We start from the raw sequence: 26,615 nt of genomic DNA on the forward strand, positions 1-26,615 counted from the left end.
ATCCACTCTCCCTTAGAGGGACAGACAAGAGAGAGAAAAAGAGAAGGAGAGAGAGCGTGTGCGTGTGACAGAGAGACAAAAGTAAGACAAAAAGGGGAGAGAAAGAGAAGCTAATAGTGTTTTATACGATATAGTCTCTTTACACAGTGTGTGATCTAAATGTCCCTGTGCTTTGTGCTCTCGAGTTCACAGATAAGGGCTGGCCATTACCGCATAGGCTTCAGGTGACTGGCGATGACCATTGTAAGGCAAAATTACTTACCTTAAAAAGTGGAATTGGAATACAGAGGCACGTACGCAGGTTCTGACCTCTATCTCTCTGCTGGTCTTATTTCTCATCCTTATTCAAATGACAAAGAGACTGAAGACATGTCTGCTACCTGAATGTGCATTGCCGAGTGAGGCAAATCACTTTAACAAACAGCTGAATAGATTTATTATGGTATACTTTTTTAGGTGCACAGGCGTCAAAATTAAGCACACGTTCCTTGTCTTGTTTATATAGAAACAGTTGCTTGTCACAAAAATATAAACAGAAAGAAGTATCACTGCTCTGATTGCAAGATATTCAACTTTAAGAATGACACAGAAAATCGTTTACAGTCACAAACTGTACAATAGTTGTTTTACCAGAGGTGGAGGGGCGGGGAAATGCAATAACACCATATAGTGGATATATTCTGTTTATATACATTTTAGTAAAGTGTAAAAAACATAGACAGAAAGCAAGATGGGATCTTTTAGTTTTCTCTATAGAACAGATTATTTGAAGGTTACACTTTTATCATAATCGGATTACAAGAAACATCTATCGAAAGTGGAGGGCTAATATAAACACAGAAAAACAAAAAGCAGAGAAAAGGGAGGGAGGGGAGAGAAGGAGAGAAAGTCAATGAGAGAGGAGAGTAAGGAGGGAGGAGAGAAAGTGTGAGAGAGGAGAGAAGGAGAGAAAGTCAATGAGAGAGGAGAGTAAGGAGGGAGGAGAGAAAGTGTGAGAGAGGGCAAGAGAGGGAGAGAAAGTTATTTGGTGAGAGAAAGGGAAAGTGAGAGAAAGATAGGGGAGAAGAGAGAGGGGGAGTGAGAGAAGGATAGGAGAGATGAGAGAGGGGGAGTGAGAGAAAGAAATAGAGAGAGAGAGTGGCCCGGCATGCTGACCTGACCAGACGGTGTTTAGTTAGCTACGTCAGCTAGTTTTTACTCAGCAGGCTCTTCAGGCTCCTCTCCACCGCCTCGTCCAGCTCTTCCTCCAACTCCTCCTTTTTGGACATGGCTAATTTGGACTGGTAGTCACGCACTATCTGGTCTATGTAAGGAGCACTTTGTGTTCCGTGCAGCATGAGGGTCCACTCCTTCAGGACACCCCTCTGTGGCTCGTTTCCCTGGAAGCCCACCTCCAGGACCCAGGTCCCACGGGGGTCCTCTCCCCAGGTTTGGGTAGTCATGAAGGGCCACTTGTCGAAGCCCACCTTGGCATCGTCGTCCCGGGGCCGGCGGCTTAGTAGGATGGACTTGGTGCCCATGGGGGAGGTCATGTTGATGTTGAGGTCACCACGGCGACTGCCATTGACGGTGATCACGGCCTGAACATGCTCCAGGTAGCGGACAAAGTTGTCCTTCCCCTGGCAGGAGTCAGTGGAGATGGCCAGGATCAGCTTGTCACCCGACTGGATCTTACTGCAGGGAGAGAGGGTTGGAGGAGAAAGGAGAGAGAAAGATTAGGAAGGTGAAGGCAGAAGAAGAGTCAAGAGAGACCCAAAGGGAAATAAGAAAGTGATAAAAGTAGGACAATGATAAGGGACGACAGAAAGAGAGATGGAAAGAGGGATTAACAAGACTCGTGAAAGGGAGACAGAAGACGAAAGTTCGGAAAGGGAGGGTCAGAGAATGAGAGAAACACTGGAAAATGGAGAAAGGAAAAACAGGACAGAAATAAATTAAAAGGAAGATGGAGGTAGCAAAAAAGAGGCTAATATAAAGATGTATTAAGGAAGAGAGAGCAGAGAGAGAGAGAGAGAAAAATAGCAACATTATCAGTATTCTGGTCAGCTCCTTGAGAAAGCTGGTGTCCCTGTATCTAATTCAATCTGAGATTTAGCCTGGGGGTGCAGAGTATTTACCATAGCCCAGTCGGTCTAGTTCTGTCTACTCCTCCACCCTCAAATATCCTGCTATTACCTGACCTACTTAGCATGGACCCAGTAGACCCTGATACAGCACTGGTGGTGCCTCAAATCCTGATCCCGCACGGCAACACAACAATGACAGAAACAAAGCTTTCTTTGCCATTCAATTATTAGAATAAACCGAAGCGTGCAGGCTTTTTGGTTAGACTTAGACTCATATGTTACCTTCCTGCGACCACTATCTTAGCTGCCAATCTTTATTACAGATTGAGATTCACTTGATAGATCAAAATAAAGCATTTGTACGTAATTTTGATGTAATTGTAGGAACTTAAATACTATGGCTAGTACCTGAAATAACTCATGCATTTCAAAATGCTTTGAGGATGTTTGTCTGAAGGACACATCACTGTTTGTGTCCAAGAAAATACCATCGACGACACCATTACCCTTGCCCAGAGAGACTGGCTGAAAAATACACCTAATATTCTAGCCCTTTTTGAATAAGCAAGAACTGTTATGAAAATGTTAATGACTAGTGTTGAATATTGAATGGAGGAGAATGAGAAAGTGTGTAGCACAGTAGAACTCCATGGAGTCGCCCTGAGGCCAGCCACAGGCACTAGGACCACCCTAGAAAGAACAATACTATAACAGAGCCTGTCTCCTATTGCCTACCATGTAGTTCTAACAGATATTAATAAATGGATGGATAAACAATCTAGGTCCATTTCAGAAATCTACCAGTCATCTTCATGATATGTAATTCAGAATAATATGTCATGTCATGAAAGCTCATGCCAATTATTCTTAATATGCTATGTAATGTTTAGGATTAAAAAAGACTTGTGGTTTATTTTCCTTTCAAATATTGAACTTGCATCCTACTATTGAACTTGTATTTCAAAAGGAACATAGATTAAAACAAGAAAAGGACAGAATAACATTTACATAAACTAAATGTCACTCTATTCAACAGTTTTTTTCTCCATCTTGCCCAAAGCAACAGGCTCTACTACACAATCACGCCCACAGCATTTCACTGTTCACTCCAGGATTGCAAGGGCCTACAGTAGCTAGCAAACTAGCCAACGTTAGCTTGGGTGCTTGACTGCCGTTGTAAGGCCAGAACGCTCAAATCAACCCTATTCCTCGGCCCGAACGTCCAGTGTGCGCTCCGAGAGCGAAACGGTCTGAATTTACAAACGGACAATCTGACAACACTGAATTTATGAGTGCGCCATATTTCTATTCCATCCTAAAGGAAACCCAGAGGGTTTTTCATTTTTCATGGAATAGAAACACCATAATATTAATCAAATTAAGTAAGTACCAGTCAAACATTTGGACACACCTACTCATTCCAGGATTTGTCTATATTTTTACTATTTTCTACAATGTAGAATAATAGTGAAGACATCACAACTATGAAATAACACCGGTCTCCCGCGTGCCCCGCATTCTGTAGTACAGACATGGCCTGCTCTCCCTTATGTAAGGAATTAGGCACTTTCCTATGTTTACCACAGTATGTATTGTAGACTGCACAGTAGCCTAATAAACAAATAAGCACATTTTGTTAATAAATAATGATAAACAAATACTCTTTCAAAATACAAATGTTGATTTAGTTATGGATCCATAACAAATTACTATGGGAATAAATATCACTGAATTGCAGAAATATTGGAACAAAGCTGTCTAATGAAGGAAAACAATTTAGAATTCTCCAATCCTGTAGCCTACTTCCGACCTTCACATTGTACAGCGCCATATTTTCCATTCCATCCTAACGGAAACCCTGAGGGTTTCATTTTTCGTTTTTCTCTGAATAGAAACACCATAATATTAATCAAATGAATTAAGCCAAATTTCTTAAAATCAATCCCATGTACTATGTTAATACAACAAAAGGTTGTATTAACATAGTTAGCACGCAAGTTCTGCCGCAGTATGACACAACTTTTAAAGGAGGAACCACTATAGCAACCCAAAGTCATATTGGACCACCTAAGAATTATATTATCTTCCTTCCTATTAAACTCATGGCAGAGAGCTGGTGCAGGGAGATCGCCTTGTCCAGATTGAGGGTCCCAAGCCAAAGCCTTAGGAGCAGGGATGTTCTGTTGTTATTCTCTGGTTCAGAGGCACACACAGGAACCCTGTTGACTCCTTGCTTTGTGGTGAGGCGGTGAGGGTGTTAAGAGCTCACTCGGGCAGGGGTGGACCACTGGGTAGCTAGAAAGATGGGGAACCTGAGCTGAGGAGAGGACGATGGGGGTAAAGTGCACCTAATTGCATTATTAGAGTCAGGGGCCAAATCTCTGGCCCATTACAGTTCTCTCAGATTAGCACAGCACACAAGAGGGAAGGACAGAGAGAGAGAGGGGGAGGGGGGGGGGAGAAGGAGAGGTATGTTCTGGGAAGCACATTGGTTAGAATATTATCCTGAGCAGAGAGGTGTGCTGAAGTCTGATGGTGAGGTGGTTAAATTAGTGGTAATTTAATGGGACAATGGGATTCAGTACAATACACTGTCATGTGGTTTCATTGAAAACCAGATGTAGTCTGTTACGGCTCGGACCTACAGTTAACTTCTTTGGGACTGGGGGGGCAGTATTGAGTAGCTTGGATAAAAAGGTGCCCAGAGTAAACTGCCTGCTACTCAGGCCCAAAAGCTAGAATATGCATATAATTATGATTTGGATAGAAAACACTCTGAAGTTTCTAAACCTGTTTGAATGATGTCTGTGAGTATGGCTGGCAAAAACCTGAGAAAAATCCAACCCGGAAGTGGAAAATCTGAGCTTTGTAGTTTTTCAAGTCATTGCCTATTGAATATACAGTGTCTATGGGGTCATATTGCACTTCCTAATGCTTCCACTAGATGTCAACAGTCTTTAGAACCTTGATTGAGGCTTCTACTATGAAGGAGGAGAGAATGAGAGCTGTTTCAACCAGGTGTCTGGCAGAAGGCCATGAGCTGATCACGCACATGCCCGTGAGAGGTAGCTGTGTTGCATTGCATTTCTAAAGACAAAGGTTGGAACATTATTGAAGATTTATGTTAAAAACATCCTAAAGATTGATTCTATACATCGTTTGACATGTTTCTATGAACTGTAATATAACTTTTTTGACATTTCGTCTGAACAAGTGATCACGCATTATGCATTTGGATTACTGCGCTACACGCGCAAACAAAAAGGAGGTATTTGGACATAAATTATGGACTTTATCGAACAAAACAAAAATGTATTGTGGAACTGGGATTCCTGGGAGTGCATTCCGATCAAGATCATCAAAGGTAAGTGAATATTTACAACGCTATTTCTGACTTTTCTGACACCTCTCCTTTGGAAAATGGCTGGATGTTTTTCTGTGACTAGCGCTGACCTAACATATCGCAAGGTGTGCTTTCGCCGTAAAGCCATTTTGAAATCTGATACAGCGGTTGTATTAAGGAGAAGTTTGTCTATATTTCCATGCATAACACTTATATCTTTTATCAATGTTTATTATGAGTATTTCTGTCATTTGATATGGCACTCTGCACTTTCACTGGATGTTTGTTTGAGACAATGCATTTCTGATCATAACACACCAAATTCAAATGAGGTTTTTGGACATAAAGATTAACTTTATAGAACAAAACACACATTTATTGTGTAACATGAAGTCCTGTGAGTGCCATCTGATGAAGATCATCAAATGTTAGTGATTAATTTAATCGCTATTTCTGATTTTTGTGAGCCCTCTCCTTGGCTGGAAAATGGCTGTATGGTTTTCTGTGACGAGGTGCTGACCTAACATAATCATTTGGTGTACTTTTGCTGTAAAGCCTATTTGAAATCGGACACTGTGGCTGGATTTACAAGAAGTTTATCTTTAAAATGGTGTAAAATACTTGTATGTTTGAGGAATTTGAATTATGTTTTGAATTTGTCGCCCTGCAATTCCACTGGCTGTTGGTGAGGTGGGATGCTACCGTCCCACATATCCCAGAGAACTTAATGAGTTTTAACAGTGAATTAGTTGAGAGCTTTTCTTGTTTTATGATAATGTATGTGTAGATTCATACATGTTTTGTATTCCAATATACCTATACAATAGAAATACAAATGAATTGAAAGTTCATGTTTAAGGCCACTATGTAATATGTAGATGCTTTGATGTAAATGTATCCTGTAGATCCATAACCCAGAATACATTTCAGCCAGGTGGCCCAGCTGGGAAGTTAATGAGTCGAACTGTGAACCTCATTGGTGGCCTCTGTCCGCCACCAAAATGTCACCGGATCACATCACATCCTGAGACAGGAGGGATATTGCATTCTGCACTGATATGACATTATCTATCATTGAAAAGCAGAAGTGTATGTGTGTGTGTCTGTCTGTGCATGTGTGTGCACGAGTACATAATATGTGTTGCTCTGTGTGTGTCTGGGCTCATGAATGTGTGCAGAAATCAATTTGTCGCCAAAATGATTTTCCTGAACAGCAGGTGCAGCAATCTCATCAGATAATGTATGAGAATAATGACTCCCTATGGTCATAAACCCCACCACTAGTGCTTCCCACACATCATCACAGCAACGTCACACTTCCTCACTTCCTCGTTGTCTCCATGCTGCTGTGGTGTTTGATGTGTCTTGGTTACCTGCAAACTTTTCGGTTTTTACATTTTTTATAAACGTTTAATCCAAACTCTGCATTTAACACATTTGCCAACTTTTAGTTTTTCCCTCGCTTCACTTTTTTCATTCAACTTTTTCACCCGAACACTTTAGTACCTGGATACCAACAGTCAAACCAGGCAACCAAGAGCTCCAATCATATAACGCTCTCTATAGAACTATTTCCAGCATGTGAATGTGACTACAGTTGTTGGCCAGGACATGCTGTAATTGTATGTTTTGTGTTCCCCACGACTATAGACACTGGGGACACGCCCAACACGGCTGTGAGAGGCTACACCAAACGCTACCACGCAGCTGGACCGGTGCGTAGCAAGGAACAGCCGGCGTCCTGCCACTGACAACCGACTTAGCATCACCTGGCCCCCTGCGCTTCTCTCTCGCTCTTCACATTCAACGAGAAACCCACAACAACATAGTTGTGCGAGGCACAATGAAGCGTTGGTACGAGACAGGTATTATAGCGAAGCCGGGAAATGTTTGTTCCTGTTTGATTGTTGCCGTTCAGCAGTGAAAACTCCTTTGAATCGGCTGAGGACTCATGTGCTATTAAGTGTATAATCTGCGACATGTTCGTAGTTGTCACGGGTAAAATGTATTGAACTTGATGCAGCTAAATAAAGGATTATTACTCTTCATGAAAAAATAAAACATTTAACCAAGCACCTTGAACTGAATACGGATTCTATGAGACTATCGGCATCTTTAAATGCTTCCAATCAAAACATCCAAGAGGATCATAATGGGACCATCCTAGACTATGATCAATTTCCCACACTGCACCCCTCTACTAACTTGAACCAGAAAATGACTGCTCACTGTTCGATTCCAGTTGAGCGTAAATGGATGCGTGTCGAAACCAGAAAGAAGTAGAATAATTGTTCTCGGCGTGCCTGCCTTCTTACCCAGCATCCGGACTTAAGACTTTCAAATCGCTTAGAGCCCCTGTACTAGCTGTCTTCTGCCGTGGACTTAGATGCTCCACGGCTGTGGATGCCCCTCCAGCAACCTCTCCCTGTCCTAGTCAATCAATTGTCTGGGCACAGCCTGGTCCACCTTGGCCCCCCTCCGCTAGGTTGTGCTCTCTTGATGCCTTTGGCTGTTGTGGCCTGCACGCAGCTGGCGTCTCAGCAGCTCTCTTCTCAGGGGAGTTCTGTGACTCTGGCCTCGCAATCTGCTTCGAGACACGGTAGAGGCCGGATCATTCTGCTGATTGTGATTGGAGTTTAATTGTGAGGCATATATCTGTACCTGGGGCAAATACTTGGTGTTTTCCTGGGTGAAAAGTTCAGGATATCACCAGGTTGCTTCCCAAGACTGTGCGTCAGTCACCCGGGACTGATACTGTCATGGTTCATGTGGGGTTGAATGACATTATGAAGGGCAGCACAGAACAGCTGAAGATGGATTTAAAATAACTGATTGGGCTACTCCTTGACACCAACAAGATATGATGCCGATAGAGATGGTAGTTTTGCTTCAAGTCCTTAGGAAACTGTGCAGCATTTTGTTTTTTGTATGTATTATTTCTTACATTGTTAGCCCATAAAAACTTAAGTGTTATTACATACAGCCGGGAATAATTATTGGATATCAGAGAGATGTCAACTTTGCCAGCACAAACAGTACTACAACCATGAATACGACTTTCCCAAAGCGGATCCTTTGCCTGCACCTCCCAGGGCATTTGAACTGATTCCAGAGGCCGACCCAAAACAATGCAGTCGAAGGAGGAGAGGGTGCAGAACGGTCCTCTAGTGAGGCTTCGGATGAGAGTACAACACCCACAGCTTCCGAGTATATTACACGCTAATGTCCAGTCCCTAGTTAACAAAGTCAACAAAATTAGGACAAGAGTTGCTTTCCAAAGACATACCTGAGATTGTAACATACTCTGTTTCACGGAGACATAGCTAGCTGGGAACATGCTGTCAGAGTCTGTTCAGCCAACGGGATTTTCGGTGCATCGTGCCAACAGGAACAAACATCTATCTGGTAAGAAGAAGGGCGGGGGTGTATGTTTCATGATTAATGACTCATGGTGTAATTGTAATCAAGTCCTTTGTTCACCTGACCTAGAATTCCTCACAATCAATTGCTGACAGTATTATCTCCCAAGAGAACTCTCCTCGGTTATCGTCACAGCCGTGTATATCCCCCATCAGGCGGATGCCAAGACGGCCATCAAGTAACTTCACTGGACTTTATGCAAACTGGAAACCATATATCCTAAGGCTGCATGTATTGTAGCTGGCGATTTTATTAACGAAACTAATATGAGAACAAGGCTACCTAAATTCTATCAGCATATTGATTGCAGTACATGAGCGAGTAACACACTCGACCACTGCTACTCTAAATTCCGCGATGCATAGAAGGCCCTTCCCTGCCCTTCTTTTGGCAAATCTGACCATGAATCCTTCTTGTTGCTCCCCTCCTATAGGCAGAACCTAAAACAGGAAGTGCCCGTACTTAGGTATATCCAATGCTGGTCTGACCATTCGGATTATTATTATTATTATTCCACCCTTCAAGATTGCTTTGATCACGTGGACTGGGATATGTTGCAGGTAGCCTCAGACAATAACATTGACATATACGCTGACTCTGTGAGCGAGTTTATAAGGAAGTGTATAGGAGGTGTTGTACCCACTGTGACCATTAAAACCTTCCCTAACCAGAAAATGTGGATTGATGGCAGCATTTGCGCAAAACTGAAAGCACGTACCACTGCATTTAATCATGTCAAGGCGACTGGAAACATGAACGAATACAAACATTGTAGTTATTCGCTCCGGAAGGCAATCAAGCAAGGAAAGCGTCAGTATAGAGACAAAGTGGAGTTGCAACTCAACGGCTCAAACATGAGACGTATGTGGCAGAGTCTACAGACAATCATGGATTACAAAAAGAAAATCAGCCCCATTGCGGACATCGACGTCTTTCTCCCAGACAAATTAAACAACGTCGGAGCGCATTTTGAGGACAATACAGTTCCACCGACACGGCCCGCTACCAAAGGCTGTGGGCTCTCCTCTGTGGCCGACATGAGTAAAATACTTAACTTCTTGACGCAACCTATCCCGTTAGGGGGATAATTGTCAACAACCACTGAATTGCAGAGCGCCACATTCAAATAATATTACTAAAAATATTTTAGATTCATGAAATCTAAAATAAATGCAATATATATCTAAATGCAATATAGCAAAACACAGTTTAGCTTTTTGTTAATCCACCTGTCGTGTCAGATTGAAAATATGCTTTACAGCGAAAGTAATCCAAGCGTTTGTGTAAATTTATCGATCACTAGACAAAACATTATGAACACCTAGCATCAAAGTAGCTTGGTCACGAAAATTAGAAAAGCAATAATATGAATCGCTTACCTTTGATGATCGTCGGATGTTTTCACTCACGAGACTCCCAGTTACACAATAAATGTTCCTTTTGTTCCATAAAGATTATTTTTATATCCAAAATAACTCTGTTTTTGTGACGCTTTGTGTTCAGAAATCCTCGGTCACGACAACGCAGACGAAAATTCCAAATAGTATCCGTAATGTCCACAGAAAAATGTCAAATGTTTTTTTATAATCCAACCTCAGGTTGTTTTTAAAATATGTAATTGATAAAACACTGCTCAAAAAATAAAGGGAACACTTAAACAACGCAATATAACTCCAAGTCAATCACACTTCTGTGAAATCAAACTGTCCACTTAGGAAGCAACACTGATTGACAATAAATGTCACATGCTGTTGTGCAAATGGAATAGACAACAGGTGGAAATTATAGGCAATTAGCAAGACACCCCCAATAAAGGAGTGGTTCTGCAGGTGGTGACCACAGACCACTTCTCAGTTCCTATGCTTCCTGGCTGATGTTTTGGTCACTTTTGAATGCTGGCGGTGCTTTCACTCTAGTGGTAGCATGTGACGGAGTCTACCGCCTTTGTGCAAGGAGGACCAGGAGGAACACTTCCAGAGCCCTGCAAAATGACCTCCAGCAGGCCACAAATGTGCATGTGTCTTCTCAGACGGTCAGAAACAGACTCCATGAGGGTGGTATGAGGGCCCGACGTCCACAGGTGGGGGTTGTGCTTACAGCCAAACACCGTGCAGGATGTTTGGCATTTGCCAGAGAACACCAAGATTGGGAAATTCGCCACTGGCGCCCTGTGCTCTTCACAGATGAAAGCAGATTCACACTGAGCACGTGACAGACTTGACAGAGTCTGGAGACGCCGTGGAGAACGTTCTGTTTCCTGCAACATCCTCCAGCATGACCGTTTTGGCGGTGGGTCAGTCATGGTGTGGGGTGGCATTTCTTTATGGGGCCGCACAGCCCTCCATGTGCTCGCCAGAGGTAGCCTGACTGCCATTAGGTACCGAGATGAGATCCTCAGACCCCTTGTGAGACCATATGCTGGTGCGGTTGGCCCTGGGTTCCTCCTAATGCAAGACAATGCTAGACCTCATGTGGCTGGAGTGTGTCAGCAGTTCCTGCAAGAGGAAGGCATTGATGCTATGGACTGGCCCGCCCATTCCCCAGACCTGAATCCAATTGAGCACATCTGGGACATCATGTCTCGCTCCATCCACCAATGCCACGTTGCACCACAGACTGTCCAGGAGTTGGCGGATGCTTTAGTCCAGGTCTGGGAGGAGATCCCTCAGGAGACCATCTGCGACCTCATCAGGAGCATGCCCAGACGTTGTAGGGAGGTCATACAGGCACGTGGAGGCCACACACACTACTGAACCTTATTTTGACTTGTTTTAACCTCTAATGACTCCCCATCCCGCATGAGGGAGCGTAATCATCGACTGACACTAATTAGCATAACGCAACGGACATAAATATTCCAAGAAAATATTCCTATTCATGAAAATCACAAGTGAAATATATTGAGACACAGCTTAGCCTTTTGTTAATCACCCTGTCATCTCAGCACTTTAAAAACATGAGGCACTTCCGGATTGGGTTTTTCTCAGGCTTTCGCCTGCAATATCAGTTATTTTATACTCACAGACAATATTTTTACAGTTTGGGAAACTTTAGAGTGTTTTCTATCCTAAGCTGTAAATTATATGCATATTCTAGCATCTTGTCCTGACAATATATCCCGTTTACTACGGGAATGTTATTTTTCCAAAAATGAAAATACTGCCCCCTAGTCACAAAATGTTTTAAGGACATTACATCAAAGTTGTATCAGCCTGTAGTGTGGTTTTCCACTTTAATTTTGAGTGTGACTCCAAATCCAAACCTCCATGGGTTGATACATTTGATTTCCATTGATCATTTTTGTGTGATTTTGTTGTCAGCACATTCAACTATGTAAAGTAAAAGGTATGTAATAAGAATATTTCATTCATTCAGATCTAGGATGTGTTATTTTAGTGTTCCCTTTATTTTTTGAGCAGTGTATATCAACCGGCACTGTCTCTTTTTCAGTAGGAGAGGGAGAGTCAATGGCTGCCCCACTGTGTTGAGCAAGCAAAACTCAAACGAACACCCAGCTATACACTATGCGATGTTATCTTTCTCGCTCAGTTTTCCAAATAAAAGCCTGAAACTATGTCTAAAGACTGTTGACACCTTCAGGAAGTGATAGGAAAAGGAATCTGGTTGATATCCCTTTAAATGCAGCGAAGGCAGGCTATGGAACATGGAGCTTTCAAAATAGAAGGCACTTCCTGGTTTGATTTTCCTCAGGTTTTTGCAGGCAATATCAGTTCTGTTATACTCACAGACAATATTTTGACAGATTTGGAAACTTTAGAGTGTTTCTATCCTAATCCGTCGATTATATGCATATTCTAGTTTATGGGCCTGAGAAATAGGCCGTTATTTTTTCCAAACTTAAAAATAGTGCCCTTAGCTGAAAGAGGTTAAACGTGTTAACCCCGCAAGGCTGTCGGCTCAGACGGCATCCCTAGCCACGTCCTCAGAGCATGCGCAGACCAGCTGGCTGGTGTGTGTATGGACATATTCAATCAATTCCTATCCCAGTCTGCTGTCCCCACATGCTTCAAGATGGTCACCATTGTTCCTGTTCCCAAGAAAGCAAAGGTAGCTGAACAAAATGACTATTGCCCCGTAGAACTCACTTCCGGCATGAAGTGCTTTAAGATACTAGCCAAGGATCAGATCACCTCCACCGTACCTAACACCCTAGACCCACTCCAATTTACTTACCACCCTAATAGGTCCACAGATGACGAAATCGCCATCACACTGCACACTGCCCTATCCCATCTGGACAAGAGGAATACCCATGTAAGAATGCTGTTCATAGACTACAGCTCAGCATTCAACACCATAGTACCCTCCAAACGTATCATTAAGCTTGAGACCCTGGGTCTGGACCCCGCCCTGTGCAACAGGGTCCTGGACTTCCGGACGGGCCGCCCCCAGGTGGTGAAGGTAGGAAACAATATCTCCACTCCGCTGATCCTCAAAACTGGGGCCCCACAAGGGTGCATTCTCAGCCCTCTCCTGTACTCCCTGTTCACCCACGACTGCATGGCCATTTACGCCTCCAACTCAATCATCAAGTTTGCAGATGAAACTACAGTGGTAGGCTTGATTACCAACAATAACGAGACAGCCAACAGGGAGGAGGTGAGGGCACTCAGAGTGTGGTAACAGGAAAATAACCTCTCACTCAATGCCAGCAAAACAAAAGAGATGATCGTGGACTTCAGGAAACAGCAAAGGGAGCACCCCCCTATCCACATAGACGGGACAGCAGTGGAGAAGGTGGAGAGTTTTAAATTCCTCTGAGTACATATTGGCAAACTGAAATGGTCCACGCACACAGACAGTGTGGTGAAGAAAGCGCATCAGCTTCTATCTCAAGGCCATCAGATTGTTAAACAGCCACCACTAGCACAGAGAGGTGTCTGCCTACCTACAGACTTGATATCATCGGCCACTGTATGCACACATGACTGTAAGTCGCTTTGGATAAAAGCGTCTGCTAAATGGCATATATTATTATTATTATTATTACTTTAATAAATAAATACATATCTCGCATTACTCATCTCATATGTATATACTGTATACTGTATCCTTCATTATCTATTCTTTACTATCTATTGCATCTTAGCCGCTCTGTCACTGCTCATCCATATATTTAATGCTTATATATTCCCATCCCATTCCTTTACTAGATTGTGTATATTAGGTTTTGTTGTGGAATTTGTTAGATATTACCTGTTAGGTACTGCTGCACTGCCGGGTCTACAGTAGAAGTATTTCACTACACTCGCAATAACATCTGCTAATCATGTCACGCCCTGGTCGAAGTATTTTGTGTTTATCTTTATGTATTGGGTCAGGCCAGGGTGTGGCATGGGGTTTTTGTATTGTAGTGTGTTTTGTCTTGGGGTTTTGGTGTTGGTATTGGGATTGTAGCTTAGTGGGGTATCTAGCAAAGTCTATGGCTGTCTGGAGTGGTTCTCAATCAGAGGCAGGTGTTTATCGTTGTCTCTGATTGGGAACCATATTTAGGCAGCCATATTCTTTGAGTTTGTGGTGGGTGATTGTCCTTAGTGTCTTTGTTCCGGTCGCTGTGTTAGTTGACAAGTATAGGCTGTTTCGGGTTTCGTTACGTTTATTGTTTTGTAGTGTTTGTGTTATTTCGTGTTTACGTTTGTTTGATTAAACATGGATCGCAATCTACACGCTGTGTTTTGGTCCGACTCTCCTTCACCACACCTAGAAAACCATTACAAATCATGTGTATGTGGCCAATAAAATTTGATTTGATTTGACAAACGCACCATAATATCTGTCCCTCTGCCCTCCCTAAACCGTGTCAATGAATGGTTCAAAATGGTTTTCCATAACTGGCTACAAGACAATTGCAGCTCTGTGGCTGTAACATTTAATGAACATTTTGATACCTTCTGGAAACAAAGCTTGTATTATAAGGAGGATGGGATCCACCCAGATCATTTGGGTTCCTGGATCTTTTCACAGCATTATAAGGCTGCGTTGAGACAATGACTTATCAATGACCCAAGTCCAGATAATTGAATCCCTACCATTGTGTCGCTGAGTTATCATAATGCTTCAGCAAATGTACATTATCCTAGGGACGTTGGAAGACACAATGTAAGTAACCTAAGTTATGCCCCTCTAACTGCCCTGGATGCCTCTGCTGATCCTACAGCTATTGTATGCAGTAATCACGTGCCTATGAACCAGATTTATACTGTTAGCACTGAGGTGGTGTGGGCTAGCAGAAAGTCCACTGTGTGCAGCTCACCCTGCACTAACATAAATAACCTGAGCATGTCTACCTCTGCTAAGCTTCCCAGTAAAAGCAAGAAAAACAATCAATAATCCCAGAAAAGTGTTACAGTTAGCACACGTTAACATATGTAGTTTAAGAAAACAAGGTTCGTGAAATTAATAATTTGCTAGAAACAGATGACATTCATATTCTGACAATCTCAAACTCACTTAGATAATACCTTTGCTGATACAGTGGTAGCAATACATGTTTATAAGATCTATAGGAAGTATAGAAATGCCAACGGTGGAGGTGTGACTGTTTATATTCAGAACCACATTCCTGTAAAGCTTAGAGAGGATATCATGTTAAATACTGTTTAAGTAATATGGCTACATGTTCATCTGCCTCACCTAAAGCCCATTCTGATGGGAAGCTACTACTATATACCACCAAGTGCTGACAGTCAGTATCTGGATAACATTTGTGAAATTATTGATAATGTATGTGATATTTTCTGAGTGATTTAAATATTGACTGGCTTTCATCAGGCCCCTCAAGAGAAATTTCAAACTGTAACTAGTGCCTGCAACCTGTTTCAGGTTATCAATCAATCTACCAGGGTAGTTGCAAACAGCACAGGAATGAAAACATCAACATGTATTGATCACAAGGCTGCACCTGATATAGTGTATAAGAGGTCATACAATAAGTTTTGTAGTGATTCCTATGTTGTTGATATAAATAATATTTGTTGGTCCGTGGTGTGTAATGAGGAGTAACCAGATGCTGCACTTGAAACATTTATGAAATTGCTTATCCCAGTTACTAATAAGCATGCACCCATGTCTGGATGTACAAACGATTGGCAAATGTACTGCAAATTGAGAAATCATGTGAATAAAAAGAAGAAGAAACTAAACTATGAAAGATAAATGACATAAGAAAGCTAAATGATAAAGAATGATAGTAAAAAGCTTTGGAGCACCTTAAATTACATTTTGGGCAAAAAGTCCATCTCTGCGCTACCATTAATTTAATCATATGGCTCATTCATCACAAAACCTGCAGATATTGACAACTACTCTGGTGTTGGAGGACCAGTAGGAGGCACTCTTTCCTCTGGTCTAAAAAAATATCCCAATGCCCCAGGGCAGTGATTGGGGACACTGCCCTGTGTAGGGTGCAGTCTTTCGGATGGGACGTTAAACGGGTGTCCTGACTCTCTGAGGTCATTAAAGATCGTCAACTAATAATCCCCAGTTTACAAATGGCTCATTCATCCCCCTCCTCTCCCCTGTAACTATTTCCAAGGTCGTTGCTGCAAATGGGAACGTGTTCTCAGTCAACTTACCTGGTAAAATAACAGATAAATAAATTGTAAAAAATATACTTTCATGATTTTTTCATTAGCAGGATTAGCACATTTAGGCATGGCATGCCAGCAAAAAACACTGACACTACATATCCAAGTATATCTGACCAAATTATGAAAGACAAGCATTGTAATTTTAAAAGTAAGTGTGGAAGAAGTGAAAAAATGATTGTTGTCTATCACCAATGAAAAGCCACCGGGGTCTGACAACTTGGATGGAAAATTACTGAAAATAATAGCGGACGATATTGCCATTACTATTTGCTATATCTTCAATTTAAGTCTACTAGAAAGTGTGTGCTCTCAGGCCTGGAGGGAAGTAAATTGGATAGTAAATCCCCCTTCAATGGCTCAAATAGACAACCAATAGACAACCCTTAGTAAACTTTTGGAAAAAATTGTGTTTGACCAGAAACAATGCTATTTTGCAGTAAACAAGTTGACAACAAACTTTCAGAATGTTTACAGGGAAGGACATTCAACAAGCACAGCACTTACACAAGTGACTGATGATTGGCTGAGAGAAATTGATGATAAATGGATTGTGGGGGCTGTTCAGTTAGACTTCAGAGTGGCTTTTTTTTTCATTATCGATCATAGTCTCTTGCTGGAAAAACATGTTTGATAAAGCTTTATACCCCCTGCTATGTATCCTGTCTAACAGAACACGGAGGGTGTTCTTTAAGGAAATCCTCTCCAACAAAATCTCGGTAGAATCAGGAATTCCCTCTCTAGGCCCCTTACTTTTTTCAGTCTATACTAATCTTTGAGTAAAGCCTGTGTGTCTATGTATGCGGATGATTCAACACTATACACGTCAGCTACTACAGCCGACTGAAAGTACTGCAACACTTAACGAAGAGCTGCAGTTACTTTCAGACTGGGTGGCAAGGAATGAGTTAGTCTTAACCTTTCAGTATGGGTTCGAAATATCTCTAACCGTAGCTCCTGCTTGAGTTTTTTCATGCGCGTGATGTTAGAATTCTCTCTCTGTTCCAAAATGTGATTGTTACGCAATAGGACAGTTACCCGTGCTGCCCTCAAACCAAGGCACGCTGCCTGCTAATTATTAATAGGCTATGTTTCAATTAGTCAATTTAAAATTATTTTCTAGCAAGTTTTATTTTAGAACAACAGTTTGAATTGAGGTGTGTTCCGCCTCCTCGTTAATTCGCATGAGACGTAACCCATTTCACTCTTGCGGACAATTTATGTTTGAGGCACTACTGAGCAGACAAACTTATCTCTTCAACATGAGCCCAGATCAAGTCTGAAGAAATTGCACATCTCTAGTCAGAACAGGCCTTGCAAAAACGTTTTCCCCCAGCACATTTTCTGACTGGAGCCCGCATTGCCTTCATGGTTGTTTGTCTTACAAATTGGACTTTGGACATGTCTGCGTTCCTATCAAAGTAAGTGGCTTATTTTCAGTATAGCGTGTTGTCATTTATGCTGTAGCACACCGTACGTATGTATGGATCATAATTTATTTACTGTTTTATTAACATTTTCAAGTACTGGTGACAAATCATGCATTCCGATTCTTGAATAGATTGTAATGGACACATATGATGTGTGTAAAGTACTTGAATGCTGTACTGATTATGATGAGCTAATGCTAAGCTATTTGCCGGCTATTTGTGGTGCCATGTTTCCTGACATCATACAATGCATTCTCTTTGTCATATAAGTGTCCGTCAGACCAAAGATGTTATAACAAGGGATAGTTCACTTGACTGACTTATGGTGCTTTCAAGACAACTGTGAAATGGGAAAAATACTAGGTAAAATCATTACTTCAATGATCTTCAGGTCAAAAATTCTGAGCTTTAGAAAGAGGCCCGAGCTCCCCAGTTTGAATTCCAAGTTGGATGACCATTCAAAACGATCTTTCCCAGTCGGAGCTCGTTTTTTCCAGAGTTCCCAGTTGTAACTTTGGTACCTCAGGGTATAAACTTAGAGTGTTTGCCCCCCCCCGTTTATTGATAAATCCCCAATCATAGTAATATTTCCTGCATCATATCCCCCCACAATATCTTCCCCCATTTCTACCCCCCCAAGGACTTGAAACCCCCACCACAAACTGCCCTAAAATGGTTTCATCCCTGTTTTGTTTCGCGCATTGCTTAGGCTAGACAGTACGCTTGTATTTGATGTGATGATCTGTGAGGTGAAAACCTTTTATTTGCTTTGTGATTTTATAACAAGTACATTGACGATTTATAATATGCTGAAAGTGGCTAAACTAATAGGATGGGGAGGAGTCATGTCTATAATAAAGCGCTGCTCTGCATTCTTAACAGCACTATCAACAAGGCAAGTCCTACAGGTCCTAGTTTTGTCGCACCTGGACTACTGTTCAGTCATGTGGTCAGGTGTCACAAAGAGGGACTCAGAACAGGGCAGCACGGCTGGCCCTTGGAGGTACACAGAGAGCTAACATTAATAATATGCATGAATATTATGTCAATAGATAGATAGATAGATAGCCGGACCAAAACGCACACAGCAGTCAGTGATGTTAAGTAGTGGTGTGTGTCTGTGTGTGTGCGTGCGTGCGTGCGTGCATCTGTGTGTGTGATGTGATACATTCTCCATTATCATAGGGGCTATCCAGTCCTGATGCTCTGTATTATAATTCATTCACTGTCACAATGGGGACTGCTGCACTTTGATGTAGCACTGGTACTAGATGGAGTCCTGGTTGTACTGCGTTGCAGTGCTGATTCAGAGGGGTTGGGTTAAATGCGGAAGACACATTTCAGTTGAATGCATTCAGTTGTACAACTGACTAGGTACCCCCCTTTCCCTCTACCTCATATCAGCCCAAAATAACGTTCTTATCAAAGACCCTCTGCCTTTCAAACGATGGCCATGCCACTGTATTTGACTCAAACAACCCACGTATGAACAGAGCACATTCCACCCACATGTCTATTCACTAGAGATGTGTGTATGTGTGTGTGCGTGTGTGCATGTGTGTGTTTCTACATGTGTGAGGGCAGACTCTCTTTGTGTCATCTCTCTGTGCTTATTTAACAAAAGACTCCACTATGTAAGTAACGGGTGCATATGTAAATTCAGTCTGGCCATCTCGGGGTGTTGAGCACTCGTCTGAGTGTGCCAGAGTGCAGAATAACTGATGCATTTACAAGCGCACAACACCCGTTGAATATGGCCGGTGTCGGTAAACGTCAGCAAAAAAAACATCATTAAATTGTTGCCAGCAGCACAGTTACAGCCACCAATGCTCTGGATAACATGAAAACTGCCTGACTAGCTCTGCTAGTGAGAGTAAAATGGTCAGTGGTGTGTTCTCTCAGCAGAGTCTAATTTACAGTAGCTATTACAGCAACAAAAACACCATGCAATTGTTTGAGGATAGTGCACAACAACAAGCCACTTTTATCAAGGCAACTGGTTTGATACATTCACCTCTGACAGTGCATTCAGTAATGTTGCTCTGATTTGTCATCCTGGGTTTCCCAGAGATACAATGTAGTGTAGCTTTGTTTAATAAAATCTATTTTTATACCGTAACACGATCCATGTTGTATAGAGCGTTTCGTATGAATTCCGACTCTTTCAACATGCAACAAAACAATCTATGAAATCTAAATGGCTAAACTTTGTTTCACCCAGTCAAGTTTGGTTTCTGTGTAATCCTCAGACACTAGAAGGCAACAAAACATGGTTTCATCATTCCACATTACGTATTGGCTAGACAACACTATTAGCTCACGAAGGACAGACATCATTAAGCACCAATGAGACGGGCGGTGGTCACTTGATTGACAGTCTCTTGGTTCAATGACCACCTATCATTTTGAAACATAGCTAGCTAGATAGCCAATGAGCTGGGCTTTACATGGGTATGTGATGTCCCTTTGTAGGAGTAACAGCCATTGACTTATGGCTGCGCGCAATGCGATTATTTCAGTTTACGTTGCGCAGCACTCGCTTTCTTCTACAAAGTTTTCTCAAAACTTAAAACGTACAACATGGCTACTAAGAGTATAAACGCTGAATCGATCTTCAAGTATACACATTTGGATGAGATTATTGTTGAAATTGACCGGGAGAGCGACATGAGGAGTCCTGCATGCAAGAAAGATTGGAAGGAGAAGGTAACCTTACTTCTTTATATCGGTAAGAAAAATAGGTTTTTGCTTCTCGTGCTAATCCATTTTTTAAAAATGGTTTCATATTCATGTAAGATATTTCTATTTGATTTCTATATATGTTTATATAATATAGACCTGAGGCATACAATATATTAGTATAGTCTATGCATCTTATTGCCTATTGATCCACATATTTCATTATAGTGATTGTGTTCCCCATACTCTATATAATATATGTTTGTGTATTTGATGTATTCATGCAGTGCTCTCCCCCTGCTAAAATAAAAAATAAAGGTTAAATAAAATAAGTAATAGAAAACTTGTGTTCTAACAGAATTGTTCAATAGTGGTAGGGAGTAAGATGACTTGTGGGAGCCAACTTCCAACACCACATTCAAGTCCATCCCCCACTCATTCAAATGTAGGAACTGGCTTCTCCAGTCTGACCCCTCTGCTCTCTCTAGTTCCACACCCACCCCACCTGGCCATCTAGAGGTATGAGTACCTTTTTTGTAGCGAAGATAATGATCACATTCCTGGGAGTATGTAAACGTAAATGTTTTATTACCATAATATTTTTTGTATATTCTCTATAATTATGTACATGGAAATGTATCAGTTGACCAATTCGGCCACTTGGGTACATTTGGGCAAACTCATGAGGGACACCTGGGAGACTTGATACAAAATATTATGTAGAGCTGTCATTCTTGAATGTATCAGTCTGAAACTTTGCACACACAATGCCACCCTCTTGTGGACAACATCTAAAGTAGATTCCCAGGTCAATGTATGGCCTTACTTTTTCATTTAAAGATGATGCAAAAAACAAACAAAAAACAAGTTTATCAGATCTAATGTGCTATATACTCCTACATTAATTTCACATTTCCACAAACTTAAGTGTTTCCTTTCAAATAGTACCAAGAATATGCATATCCTTGCTTCAGGTCCTGAGCTACTGGCATTTAGATTTGGGTCCTACTTCAGGCCTGCTGTGTAAAAGCAGCCTCTTCTACACTGGACTTAAAGGCTGTCATTACAGGAGCTTAGATACACACCTTATCTTCACACACACACCAGCGACTGACTCTGCTATGACTGGGCTCCTCTGAGACACACACACACACACACACTCTGGTTGCCATTCTGCTGTGTTGCCATGGCCGTCCCAACTGTGGACCACAGATTAGGAAGGAAAATGAGAGGGGTGATATCTATTGAAAGGTCAGCATAGGAAGATGTGGGCAGTCACGCACACACATGTATGCACACACACAAACCGACCTCGCCCCCAGACACACACACAGAATCCACCTTCACACCCACAGACAGTCATGACGTCCCTCCACGCCTGTTACTCGGTCTTATTGACAGGGTTGCTAGGGCAAGCTGTGCCAAGCGATGTGTTGGGGTCTAATTATAGTGTGTGTGTGTGTGTGTGTGTGTGTGTGTGTGTGTGTGTGTGTGTGTGTGTGTGTGTGTGTGTGTGTGTGTGTGTGTGTGTGTGTGTGTGTGTGTGTGTGTGTGTGTGTGTGTGTGTGTGTGTGTGTGTGTGTGTGCTTGTGAGCCTCACGCAGGGAGACACTGGAGGACATAAGTCCAAAGCTCCGGAAACGGGCTGATGCAGAGGGTACAGTGAATGAGATAGTGAGGGGGAGTGAGAGAGGGAGGTAAGGGGAAACCAAGGGCAGACATGCAGTTGTAACAGGTAGGTATGGATCATATCACTGAGGTTATCACCCCACAGCACAGACCAGGTAAACCCACTGTAATCAGCATCAAAGCACTTTGTAACACACAGGCCTATTCTACAGACAGATAGAGGTAACAATTTGAGTCTAACTGCAGATGAACCACACAGACAGGTACTGGAGCAGACTTAGCTAAATACAAACAAACCTATCAAAACAAACTAACATCTTAGTACTAATTCTAGTTTCAGCCTGATCGGTAATTTGCTAAGTCTGAAGAGAACCCAGTCACTTACTGGACATCCTGCAATGATCCAGCCACGCAGTGAAAACGCTCAGGGACGGTCTTCCACTCCTTGGCCATCTTGACCATGCCGCCAGCGTCCAGCACACCGTAACCAAACAGGTGGTTGAACTCCAGGCCCACGCCGTTCCTCCGCCACTGGTGCACCTCATCATGAAGCTGGTTCCTCTTGGAGGTCAGCACAGACAGGTGCTGCATGTCCCTCCATGTCAGGTTGGGGCTGTGGGGTGAGGAGGGGAGAGGGAGGGAGAGGAGAGTTAGATGTGTGTACCAGGTGGACACAGGTGTCTGATCAGGGATTATGGTTATAATATACGCGTTCAACACTACAGTACTTCACAGACAGGGGCAGTAGATGATAACATGTTAATGAATCTATTCTGTTCACCTTGACAAGCAAGCTATCAAAACCACCCATCTACAGCACAGCACAGCACAGTACAGGAAAGTATCAGATGGAGTGGAGCGGCAGGTAGCCTAGTGGTTAGCGCGCGGGACTAGTTACTGAAAGGTTGCAAGATCGAATCCCCGAGCTGACAAGGTAAAAATCTGTCATTCTGCCCCTTAACAAGGCAGTTAACCCACTGTTCCTAGGCCGTCATTGAAAATAAGAATTTGTTCTTAATTGATTTGCCTAGTTAAATAAAGATAAAATCCAGCAAATCATGTGCCAGATCTCCTTCTAAGTCACAAAGTAAGGGAAATGATCAACACATCCAATAGAAGAGACTGAATGGATTCTGGTGCATTTTGTCATAAAAGTGATGAATGGAATGAAGGTCTGATCTCTTGATACACTTTGATGATAACGCCTCAGATGTGTGAACATGAAAGGGTCTGCTTTGAGACGGCTGGCCGCACGTCTCTACTGCTTATCTCTACTGTGGAACAACAGCTTTATTCTGTGCTGACTCACTGAATCCTGACACCACACAGTCCAAGTGTGTTTGGCCAGTAAAAAGGGTCTCGGCACTCACTAACACACACCAGCTTTATACCTCTAGCCAGTGCTAGCATCCGCTGCCCCTGACACTAACATCATTATTGTGTATTAAGCAAACAGCTTCTCTTTACACAGTCCTGGTCTGTGCCATTGGCTAATGGCATAGAGAACAACAACACCAGCCCTTAATGTGGCAAAAGGGCTGTCTGAGTTAAAAGGATTGAAAACGATTGGGGACAGTGGGTGAAACCTGTCTAGAAACCCTTGTACTTGCATCTTGTACGTGAGATAGAATGTTCAGAATATACTACTTTTATATCGTTTTTTGGTCTTCCGGGAGCAGCTGGAGCCTGGCCTAGCTCTGGTCTGAGGCAGGACTTCACTTTACATGCTCCCATAGGATCTAAAGTAACTATCAAGTCAAAATGTATTATATTATTCAGATCAAATGTGCCATTTGACTTCATTAGCATATGTTTTACATTTTCGAGACCATAAGGACCGAATTAAGATAAGTCTTCACATCAACAGTGAATTCATGATGTATGAAATGAAAGACTTGTAAATATTGCTGTTGCCACAGTGTAATCTTTGTTGAACATAATAAAACCCCAAAACAAAACGTTGCATTATTAATTATGGATTTTATCATCGTCTAAATGGGCTGCGGTATTTGTACGATTCACTGGGCAACATCGTGACATACGCGTCCCGGCTGGCTATGCTGGGAGAACACTTCACCATCATCTTACATCACCAACTAGCGATGAGTTGCTCTGGTTCATGTATATGGGCCATTTGGTAATTCATAAAACATGAACGTGCACTTTTGGGCCAAATCTACAATAGAAACCTTGTGTTTCAGCCATGTAACGAGGTATAAAGAACACACGCCGGGCCAAATATGATTTGTATCCCTGGCATGAACACAGAGACTTAGTAATAACTGGGCAAGACAACAAACAACTTTCCCTTTTATTCATGGAGTAGGTCTATTGGCCTAATGCTAGCTTTGTTTAATAAATGATTCTGTGAAGAGGGAAGATGTGAAGTGTTCTGGAGAGAAGGATAGAAACGGAGGGGGGAGAGTGAGAGAGAATATGGGAGAGAAAGACAGTGAAGGGAATAGGTCATATGTAATGAGACAGCCAAGGTTTCAGGCAGTGTGGAGCTGAAGTTATGAAACACATCTTGTCCATGTTAACAGAGTTAGAACAGCCATATTCTCCTCTGATTGTAAGACCTGTGTGTGTGTGTGTGTGTGTGTGTGTGTGTGTGTGTGTGTGTGTGTGTGTGTGTGTGTGTGTGTGTGTGTGTGTGTGTGTGTGTGTGTGTGTGTGTGTGTGTGTGTGTGTGTGTGTGTGTGTGTGTGTGTGTGTGTGTGTGTGTGTGTGTGTGTGTGTGTGTGTGTGTGTGTGTGTGTGTGTGTGTGTGTGTGTGTGCATACTTGGCCTCCAATGCCAAGGCAAACACTCCGGCTGCTTCAGGAGCTGCTGCTGATGTTCCAGAATGGCGCAGGGTGCAGTTTCCATACAGGTCCGTGGTGGCCTGGTATAAAACAACCATGGAAGACTGTAATCATATCAGTGGAATAACAACATTCAATGAGAGGAGTGGAGTGGAAAGTGGAGAAGAGAAGAGAAGACTTCAGAAATGCAAATGATTCAGTAAACATGTGATTCATAATGTGTAATTTAATTACAGATAATGAGATATAATATACAATTAGTCAGAGAGAGAGAGAAGCACACGAGGGAATTCCTGTCTCTTCTCAACCGTCATTGGCTTCCTGGTGAAAGTCAAAATACCAAATACAGTTCTCATATTGGAGAGAGACATCTCTTGAAAATCAATACACTGAGAGGGGGATTTATTTGTCAGAATATTCTCTATGATTGAATAGCCTTGACTGAACACAATCAAATGAAATTGTATTTATATGGTGCTTTCTTAAAAAGTTGCCTACGAATTACAGAACAACAAAACAACGGAAGAACAAGCTACCGTGGGGCAAAGTGGCAAGAGAAAACTCAAAGGAGTGAGTAAAACAGATGAGTATGACCAGAATGACTGTAGTATGACCATCAAGGTCAGATGGTATTTTCTCTCTCTCTCTCTCTCTCTCTCTCTCTCTCTCTCTCTCTCTCTCTCTCTCTCTCTCTCTCTCTCTCTCTCTCTCTCTCTCTCTCTCTCTCTCTCTCTCTCTCTCTCTCTCACTCACTCGCTCTCTCTCGCAGAGCATTTATCTAAGGCACAGATGATTCACACATTGTCTTGTGATAACTCTGCCCGGTGACACAATTCCCCAGATAAATACTGAAATAACAACAAAGCAGACAGTTGTAGCCCATGTGTCTCTGCTAAGTCATTGTCCCAATCCTCTACTCTGATGACAGATATGAAACAGTCACAGGGTTGTTGAGCAACTGGCTTGTCTTCTAGACCAACAGACCATTTCAGGGACAGAGTTTGTTCTCGATATATATTCTATGTATTCTAAAATGAGCAATAACCTGAACAAATCCCAGACCACATACAATCTACAAATGGGGAACAATAGTAAAATATACTGTGTCTTGTCTACATCTTCCTTATAGTAAAATCCTATTTTATACTTGTATGTCCTGTTTGACAGTAAGCAGAGATGAAAAGGGTTTAACAATCTCCCTCGTTCCAGTCCTCTTTTCTATCTTCTTTCATTATCCATGAAAACTAGACCATGAGGAGACATTAAATCGGGGACCACTAGATTGTGAGCTGTCTATCTCAGTGCCTGATACTTCGAGGACCCCAGATGTTCTTTGTTACACTGTGTTAGAAAGTGGGATGTATAACTAATCACACATCTGCCCCCTCAATCTCCACCTGATATGTCACACCCCCAGTGAAACCACAGGCTTATAACCTCCCCTGTCTCATCCCAGAGCTTTTCTTCTGCTGAATGGGCTGACATACATTGAAATAAGGAATAGATTGAGTGCCGTGTTTCCATCTCTGGGGATTGTTCAAATGAAAGAGAATAGAACAATCCCTCAATCAATCACAGAGAACGAGTGCATACAACTAGGGATAGGTATTCAGTCTTCAGTGAATAGTTAATGTCTC

At 42.3% G+C, this 26,615-nt stretch overlaps 1 protein-coding gene across 1 annotated transcript in view; it reads right to left on the minus strand.

Annotated features, from left to right (window-relative positions):
* Positions 1-1,011: 1,011 nt before the first annotated feature.
* Positions 1,012-26,615, minus strand: part of pcsk2 (proprotein convertase subtilisin/kexin type 2) — a 73,807-nt gene continuing 48,203 nt past the window's right edge. The window contains exons 10-12 of the mRNA XM_046358637.1: positions 24,958-25,058; positions 22,560-22,787; positions 1,012-1,674 (exon numbers count right to left, since the gene is read on the minus strand). Coding sequence (XP_046214593.1) covers positions 1,188-1,674; positions 22,560-22,787; positions 24,958-25,058 — 816 coding nt within the window. The 3' untranslated portion in view covers positions 1,012-1,187. The remainder of the gene's footprint in view (positions 1,675-22,559; positions 22,788-24,957; positions 25,059-26,615) is intronic.

The sequence above is a fragment of the Oncorhynchus gorbuscha genome, linkage group LG08 (genome assembly GCF_021184085.1).
Source record: "Oncorhynchus gorbuscha isolate QuinsamMale2020 ecotype Even-year linkage group LG08, OgorEven_v1.0, whole genome shotgun sequence".
Lineage (NCBI taxonomy): Eukaryota > Metazoa > Chordata > Actinopteri > Salmoniformes > Salmonidae > Oncorhynchus > Oncorhynchus gorbuscha.